We start from the raw sequence: 9,388 nt of genomic DNA on the forward strand, positions 1-9,388 counted from the left end.
ACATTAAGAATTTAAGCGGTATAAGTCCAACACTTGAAGTTTGATGTAGATGTCAATAAAACAGTACAAGTATAAAAGTTTATCATTTTTTATCAACAGTCAAACAACAAACTGTAAATGCTGAATTTCTTTTGTAGATAAACTAGTTTATTACGTTAAACTCTAGTTGTATACTTCAGATATTTTTTATACGTTTGAAAACTTAATAATTAAAAAATATACAGAGGAATACATTAAAGTTACAATGAAAAAACGAATTTGTGTTAATAATTTATTTTTGATTCTGTTAACAGTTTTGGTAAATCGTACAAACAATTTTCTAAGTAAACAATTAAATAAAGTAAGGTTTGTTTAATAAGTTTTAATATTTTGTTTTTGTCTTTACACTAATTAAACACAACAGAATTTAATTGTCAAATTTGAAAAACGTGTTTAACTTTAGGATCAGTAGTGAACATTTTGAAAGTAATCTTTAATTTTTTATGTCATTGATAGATGTATTTAAGCTCAATGTAAGACTTATATTATAAACATATACTTTTTCTATTAAACTAAATTAGTCTTAGAGCTAAGAAAATTCATTTTGAAAGTTTTTATTGTTAAAATTTATTAATAAAATTTAAAGTGTTGTCGTTAAGTAACTTTTATTAGTAAATAACGGTAAAAACTTAAAATAAAACTACTTTTTTATTAATAAAAATATTTTTTTATTAAACTTCAAGACTTTAAATTCTGCTTTAATAAAAATTTAGTATTGTACTAGTTACATCATTGCTAACTTTTAGAATTAAGTTGAATGACGTTATTGTAATTACCTAATTGTTTATCTTTTTTCGTAACATGTTTGTAAAAAAATAAATATTTACTTAGTTACGTTGAGCTTTATATAAATACCAAGGTTAACTTTTATCACTACTTCTAATTTAGAATTAGTTTTCTAATTAAAATACATTTTTGCTGTTTAAAGATTACGCTCAGCATACAAACTTTGATAAAATTGTGTTTAATTTTAGAAAAATTGTTTTTGTTTCAATAATTAGCACCTTTTTTTTTATTGATTAGCTTGCTAAAGCGAATAATTTCATAAAATACTATTATACAAATAGTATATCTAAAGCTTTAAAAAATCTTTTTTTCTTTATGTTGTTGCTTTAAATACTAGTAATATCAAAATATATAAAACACATTTTATATTTACAGTTGCTTAAAACTTGAAGGTAAAAAACTTAACAGTTAAAAAATTTGCTTCTGGCTATTGTTATCGAGAAATACACTCGAACGAGCTTAAAAAGAAGAGAAAAATATGTTTAGTCGTGTTTAAATCACTCTGTAATGTTTTCTCATTTTTGCTCTACAAAGAAGTAGTATCAGTAACATATAGTTTGATTACATCCTTTACAATACTAGTTTTAAAGGGGTTATTTTCAAGCGCAATTAACGCTGTTTTTTCTTTATAAAAAAGATAGTTTTATTTTAGTAAATCTTCTTTTTTGTGTAATACTTAATAGTGTTAGTTATTGTGTCTGGTTGTTTTAGATTGAAAATATACAGTGAAATATAAGTTTAAGTTTAAGTTTTATTAATGCTAAGTGAAAATAGCTCACTAATATTTTTATATGTTTAAGTATACACGTCAAAATTTTTTTCTAATTTTTGTTTCCTTTTATTTTCTATTGTCGACTATAAATAAAACTTGTATGTAATTTTTTAAATACACCAATAAATAAAAATCTTTATAAAATAAAAAATTTTTAGTTTTAAAATTTTTAAAAGCTTTTTAAAACCTAAACTGTTATTTATTTTTTTAAATGAAACAGTTTTAAACCTTCATGAGTGTTTTACAGCTGTATAAGTATACAAGTTTTAAACCTACACAAACGTTAATAACTTTCCTATTTGTTTTTTTTCTCACTATAATAAAATCTTAAACCAAAGCTATGCTAAAGAAAATTTCTAATTACACAAAAAAAAGTTAATCATTAACCTTTATTCAAATGCCCGAACAATATCAAAACGATTTTATTTATCGGCTTGTTGGCAAATATGTATGCTATACGTTCTACTTAGTTTTAAATAAAGAATTAGAATTTCGTTAGAGGGTTTTTGAAAAAAAAAACGAAAACAAGTATTATTAAATAAATTACTTTAAATTTACAGATTAGAATCAGTTCTATGAAATTGTAATTTAAAAAAGCTTCGTTTTTAATTTAGAATGGAAACTATTACTCTTTTGGTTGTGTCAGTTGCTTTATTATGGTTAGTACGATAACATTTTTTTGGCATTATTATGCCTCTATTTGCTTAATTAGTTATTATTAATTTAATACTAGTTTTAACACCGTTGACGTTTTCTTGACCAGAAAACTTAGTTTTAAACTAAAAAGCTTTTATGACTATTTTTAAAAAGTCCAAATTACAAGTATATAATTTATAATGTTAGCACATTTGTTAGACAAGTTATAATTAGGTTTTCTTTTACGACAAAATAATTAAAACTTCAAAAGTATTGTTATTATCCATTTTTAATTAGTTTTTTACCGAAAGGTGAAAATTCATTACCTACTTCAAACTTGTAAAATTTTAGAACTCACTTCAATGGTTAAAAACTTTTGAGAAGGAATTATTATCATTGTTTTTTGGTTTGTATTTCTATTGAAAGATGTAAACTAAGCACCTACTCCAAACTTTTTAAACTTTTAGAACTCAATTTCACAATTAGATACTTTTGACGATTTTAAATTCTTTACTTGGTTTTTAGTTTGTATTTCTACCAAAAGATGGAAGTCAGCACCTAAGTTAAATAGATCTAAGTCTTGTATTGATTTTTCACCTATGATATTTGTACATATTTTAACTTTTGATTTTTTTTAGTTTGTACTTCTACCGAAAGATGACTGCTTGGAAAAGTCTTGGAATTCCTGACAGTGATTCAGGATTCCTTGGTTACAAACAGATAAAGAGATTTAAAGAAGACCCAAATTTCGAAGTAAAAAAAAAACTTGTGTTGTTTTCAAACTATTTTTATTGACGTAATTTTGTATAAAATATCAGGAATGTAAACTTTAAATAATGAAATGTATACTTAAAAAAGTTAAGCTTGTTAAACATTTGAACTACTGTATTATCTTAATATTACTTTATAAACAGCTTTTTAAAGGAGACATCGTCAAAAGAGAAAAGTACGGAGATGTTTATTTGTAAGTCGTTGATAAAACTTATAATTTATTTTTTTTAAAGAAACATATCAAGTAGTTTTTGAAATTTTAAAATATTGTAGCGTTAAAACATTAAGTTAAATCTATTTAATTGTTTTTTAACCAAACTCTAACATAATATCTTAAAAAGAATCAACTGTTCTAAAAGAAACCAGTGCAGAATAATAAATTTATTTTCGATAACAATTTTTCAGGACCACTGCTTTTTTTAACACAACAGTCATTTGTTGGGACCCGGAGATACTCAAACAAGTTTACATAAAAGAATTTTCAAGTTTTCAGGATCGACAGGTGAGTTTTTAAAAATATTTGTAAAAAGTTTTGTTTAGTACTGAACAGCTTAAGGTTAGGTTACGTTTTATTTATGTTTTCACGTATACCTACTATTAAAGATAACTTTAAACTAAAATACGATTCTCCAAATTGAAATAACAATTTTCGCATAGTTTATACTGGACAAAAGTAAAAGTTAGAATACCAAGATTTTCTGTCTCTAAACGCCTTTAGTAGCTTTGATTCAATCTATAAGTTGCGACTAGTAAAAAAAAGTTTACCAGGTTTTTGTTACTTATTTTTTTTATTTGTTGTTTTTGAGAACGGGTCATATCATACATAGCGTCGGTTTTGCACCAGCGTCAATTTCGCATGAAGCGTTATATTTCACGATTTCTTTAATAAACAAACTAATTAACAACATTTTTCTTTAAAACGTTGTTACCAATTGATAAACAGTTTGCTTATTCATTTTATGGTTGTAATTTTTTGATTAAATTTTTATCAGCTCATGCGAAGAGACACTTACTTTATTTTTACCATAACTATAAACTTCTTGTTGCAATGTATTAGAAACCAAGATTTATAAATATTATACTTTTTGAATATCATAGAAAAAAACGATACACAATATGTCTTTAAAAATGAAGTTATTTGAAATCAAACAGTTTAGTAGAAACTTATGCTTTTAACAGCTTTCTTAGTCTTTTAAATAGTTAAATAACGTTTTTTCTAGAAAATAAAACATACTTAAATTGTCTTTGAAAACATCTTCAGAAGTCATAAATAGAAAATAAAATTCAAGTTTTTTAAGCTTAACAAATTAAAAAAAACTCTTTCCATGAGTATGAAACTGTCAATAAAATATTTTTTATAAAAAAGTACACTTTTAGCTTATAAATGAATACGTTTTCTAGATATACTTAAAAAAGAAAGTAAGTTTTATATTCAATTAAGTTTTTTTTTTCTTTAGTATATAACTTGCAGTTATAAAAGCTTAAACTTGAGATAAAAACAAATCAACTTTTAAAATTTTTGTTACCTTGGGTCAGTTTAGTATTTAAATATATTTAAATATGTCTATTTTCTTTTTTTAAATAACTAAATTAAAAAAATTAAAATATAAAAAGTAAATGTTTACAAGTCTTCATCAGTATGATAAATAAACACATGTCTACTTAACCAGAAAATATTACTGAAAATTCAAGGAGATCTAAACAATTCTCTTATTGCAACTTCTGGTAAGCAATGGAAAAGAATAAGGTTGTTATAAATGTTTAAAAAAAAAGTTTTAAGTTTTTCAAAAGATAATTATGCTTCAAGTACTTATTTAACAATTTTTTCATGAACTTAAATTTGGTTGCTTCTAATTTTTGTAAGATTAACTTTCATTCCAGAGAAGGATATTGGTTAAAAAAAGCTTTTAGTTTATATATATATGATCCAAAAATCTAGCTAAAGTTTACTATCTTTTTTTAACAAAAATAGTTTTTCAGTTACTTTTTGTCGATTTTTATTTTCAAATTAGATCGACGCTCAGCCCAACTTTTTCAACGTCGAAACTGAAACACATGATGCCGATAATCGAGAAGAGCACGAGCGTCTTCATGCAGCAAATTGAAAACATTGTCGATAACAAAAACGGGGTATTTGACCCTAAAAAGTTTGTTAAGTAAAATAATTCTGAAAAAAAAACAAAAAAAATAAAGGTGCTAATGTTTGAAACAGTTTTATTTTAGTAACGTTTTAATATTTTTTTTTTTCAGAACTATCGGAAGATACACAATGGACGTGATTGTCACTTCAACATTCGGAGTTAATTACCACTTTCAAGTAAAATTACATTTTATCAAAACTAATATTCGTAGACTAAAATCTTTAAAAGTTTATTGTGTACTCAAATAATCTATTTTAATAAAGCTTTACAAAAATATACATTTTCAAAATACTGTTGTGCTGGTTTTTAGTAAAAGCATCAGTAACATAATGGCTACAAAAATGTTGTATAAAATTTTTAATTTAAATATTTTAAACATAAGTTCAATTAAAATCAGGAAGACGAAGAAGAAAAACGGTACATGACAGTGATGAAGAGAGAATTTGCAAAATCGTTGTTCACTCAACCCATTTGTTTTCTTTTGTGTTGGTTTTCAGTAATTATTAGAAAAAATATTTTATTATTAAAACAAAACTACCAATGCATATCATAAGTTTTATGAGGAATATCATTGAAAACATTGATTTTCATATAAACTTTAAAGTGTACGTCAGTATCAGTTATAACTACAACCACAACGAAAATATAAATTGTTAAACAAAATAACCGTTTATTTATTCTTTTTTTTTCAATGCAACTTGGATCTAATATTTGCAGTGATACTTCCATGGATGGAGCAAGTATTAGAAAAATTAAACTATTCCGTGTACGCCGAAGAATTCGAAAAAGAATACCATAACATGTTTGAAAGAGGGTTTAAAAACCACATAAATAACCCGGACAAGGTAAAATTTTATCAGCAACTTGCGTATTTTGTAGGTTTATTGTTTATACGAATTTTAAAAAATAATTAACAGGACTCGGACATACTTAAGTTGATGATGCAAGCTCAAGTTAAAAAGAAAGATGCTGGCAAAGTCACAAAAGGTGATTTTTATAAGTTCTTGATAAAGTAGATGTTTACCATCTGCCAATGGATGTACTTATTTATTTTAGATTTTAGAAACATAATAAAACAAGTGTTTTAATTGGCAAAGGTTAAATCTGAAAAAATTGTTTAAAAAAAATTCCTTTGAATGTTTAAAGTTAAAAAGAAAGAAACTATTAAAGTCACAAGTTGTTTTAATCTCATAAAACACTTAACAACTCAATGATAGCCTAAATTTAATTTCAAGCTTTTCTGATAGTTTCTCAATATTCATTGTAATTAAGCACTTTTTCTGAAGGTCTGACTCGAACTGAGATCCTGGCAAACGGTCAGCTGATGATAGCCGCGGGTTTCGAGACCACTTCGACCGCTTTCACCTTTTTGATTTACAACCTGGCCATGAACCCGGAGTATCAGGACCGGCTGAGGGAAGAAATAGAAGCGGCAGTGGAAAGACACGATGTATAAAAGTTTTGTTTTGTTATTTTTGTTTTAACATAACTGAATTGCTGAAAAGTATTACCATCCGTATTATGAAGTAGAAAATTTTTTAATTATTATTTTTATACATAGCAGTAAGGTATGACTAAATTCATAACGTGATTCATACAAATTGACGTTTGAATTGTTATTTTAATACTGTGTTTTTACTAATTTAATGTCATAAATTAATATATTTATCACAGGGTGAACTGAAGTACGAAACTCTGTTTGACATAAAATATTTGGACATGTGTTTGAACGAGTCTTTAAGAATTTACCCACCGACCCCTGTGTAAGTGAGAACATATAATGAATAACTTTAAACAGATGTAAATTAGTACCAAAACACGGTTTGACATGTAAAAATCTGCAAGTTACGTTTCTCTCAGTAGTTTTTGTGTAGTAATAAATAAAAGTAGTATCAATATTTTGTAAATAGTTAAAATAAAATTATTTCAACTACTTTATTAAAACGATTTACATTTCGACAAGCAACTATTAAACTTTAACCATATTCCTATAAGTGAACTTTGATTTAAATACACTTTTTATACAGAGTAGTTATTATTGTTTTAATGCACTTTTTAAAAAATAAAACACTTATTAGTTTTGTTTTAACTTTTATTTTGCAATAGCTAAGTGAACTTATTTTGGCAAAAATTAATCATCTTTTAGATTTAAATGAAAACTTAATTATTAATTTAGCCTTCTTGTTTTACCTTTTTATCTTCATCTATTACGTTAATGTAAAAACTTCTCTTTTTTCACGTTTCTAACTTTCTTACTTCATTCAGTAATGCGAGGGTGTGTGAAAGAGACGTAACAATAAAAGGTTACAAGTTCCTGAAAGGAATGACCGTTCAGGTTCCGGTGTTTGGTCTGGCCAGGGATCCTAACTACTGGGACGAACCTGAAAAATACATACCTGACAGGTTATTGTTCATTCAATACAATTGATCCATTTTTTGTATATATTTTCTTAATGCAATCTTTTATGCTTTAAAATTTATTCTTATATTAGTTAACCAATAATGTTCAAAACTCCATTAAAATTAAAGCACTGCAGAGAGTATTTTAAAAGGAATATATTTTTAAATGAAAATTGTAGTTAGTTATTTAATATATTACAATTTCAAAGTTTTTTAAATTTAAATGTATCTTAGTAACTCAAAATTGAGAGTTTTTTTGTACAATTCAAAATTGTTTAAAATGATTGCTACTATAAACTTAACTGAAGTTTTCTGACGAGTATACCAAACTTAAAAACAGAATGGAAGACATGAGTGCAATTGATCAGATGATATTTCAACCGTTTGGTGGCGGGCCGCGCAACTGCATTGGAATGAGGCTGGCGCTCATCGTAATCAAATTTGCTGTTTGCAAGCTTCTACTAAGCTACAAAGTCGTCGCTACTGACAACACCATTGTTAGTTTTTACACAATTTGAAAATATCGATTTAGCTTCAATTTTTAGTGTTAAAAATCTTTAAAAAATTTAAATAAAATTTATATTAATTTAAACTGCTCGCACGTTTTGATTTTTTAATGTAGAATTTTTTTTTTTCAATAATACTTATATTTATTATATGTATATAAAAATACAGCCCCAGCCTCTCGAGCTGGTTTTCGGTCAAGTTGTCGCTTCAAAGGAAGAAATTGAACTCAAATTAGAAAAAATATAAAAATGTATCAGTTGTTTGTAACTTAAGCTTTGGGTTTGCTTAATATTTTGACTGTTGATAAAGATTTTTATTTAGTTTTTTTAATAGTGTACAAAAGTTTTAAATTTCGTTTATAATTGAACAGTTTTGTACTAAGTAATAATCATGTAGCAAGACTTAGAAAAGCATAAAAACTTTATTACAATTACAAGTTTTTACATATATTATTAAAGTTTGTTAATAAGCTTTACTATAAAAACTATAAATGATTTTAAAAAAACTGTATTTGAAAGTTTGAATAATTTTTACATCGTTTTTGAACGAACAAATGTCATAATTTTTATAATTGCATTTCTATAGTATTTGGTATGAACATTGTTCGTTTAATAAATAATATCATAGCAATCATTTTTGAACGTTTAGATTCAAAATGTTATTTATTCGTAAATTTTACTTACCTAAAGTTTAAGTACAATATTCGTTAAAAATTTGATTTTTGACTGACTTTAAAACATAGTTAAAAATTGTGAAAGATTTTTATAGATTGTAAAACTAAGTTTAAGTTGTTTAACATACTTGTTTTGATTAACCTTATTCTAAAGCTAATCATAGTTTATTTTTTAAAGTACTATAAAAAACTGCTTTAATCAAAAAAAGGCCTTTAAAAAACGATGTGTATAGTTAGCTATTTAATATTAGTTTAATTTCTTAAACTAAGTGTTTAACATACTTAAAGTTTGTTTAAAAGATTTTTAATTTTTATTTGTCTGCTTTATTTAAAGCTTTTAGAAACTGATTGACTAGAAATATATATGACTTTAAAAAAACAAAAAAAAAAACTGTATATAGTTTAAAGTTTAGAGACTAAGTTATTAAAAAGCTAATACTTTAGAAAATTTTACATATTTTTCTAAATTTTCTTATTAAAAAAAAAACGTAAATGTTCTATGAAATTCGCTTACAAAAACCCTAAAAAACAGTGTTGTGAATAAAATTAAAAATTGCTGAATTTTTCTTAAGATTCTCTGCTATTTGTACTCTATCCTAAAAATTTATTCGCGAAAATTTCTTAAATGCTATTGACAAAGATTACCAAAATAAATTGAATAAA

The 9,388-nt window shown here is 24.9% G+C and overlaps 1 protein-coding gene across 1 annotated transcript; it reads left to right on the plus strand.

Annotated features, from left to right (window-relative positions):
* The first annotated feature begins 2,157 nt into the window (after positions 1 to 2,157).
* On the plus strand, positions 2,158 to 8,531 carry LOC145840278 (cytochrome P450 3A40-like). The gene is made up of 15 exons (XM_082947477.1): positions 2,158 to 2,256; positions 2,872 to 2,986; positions 3,148 to 3,197; positions 3,410 to 3,506; positions 4,675 to 4,751; positions 5,017 to 5,151; positions 5,255 to 5,321; positions 5,543 to 5,630; positions 5,863 to 5,990; positions 6,063 to 6,132; positions 6,432 to 6,595; positions 6,820 to 6,908; positions 7,411 to 7,548; positions 7,886 to 8,042; positions 8,221 to 8,531. Exons 1-15 carry the CDS (start codon positions 2,213 to 2,215, stop codon positions 8,296 to 8,298), a joined length of 1,497 nt encoding a protein of 498 aa, XP_082803603.1. The 5' UTR covers positions 2,158 to 2,212; the 3' UTR covers positions 8,299 to 8,531.
* Positions 8,532 to 9,388: the final 857 nt, after the last annotated feature.

This window comes from Thalia democratica, chromosome 7 (assembly GCF_965202585.1).
Source record: "Thalia democratica chromosome 7, ktThaDemo2.hap1.1, whole genome shotgun sequence".
NCBI classification, from domain to species: Eukaryota; Metazoa; Chordata; class Thaliacea; order Salpida; family Salpidae; genus Thalia; species Thalia democratica.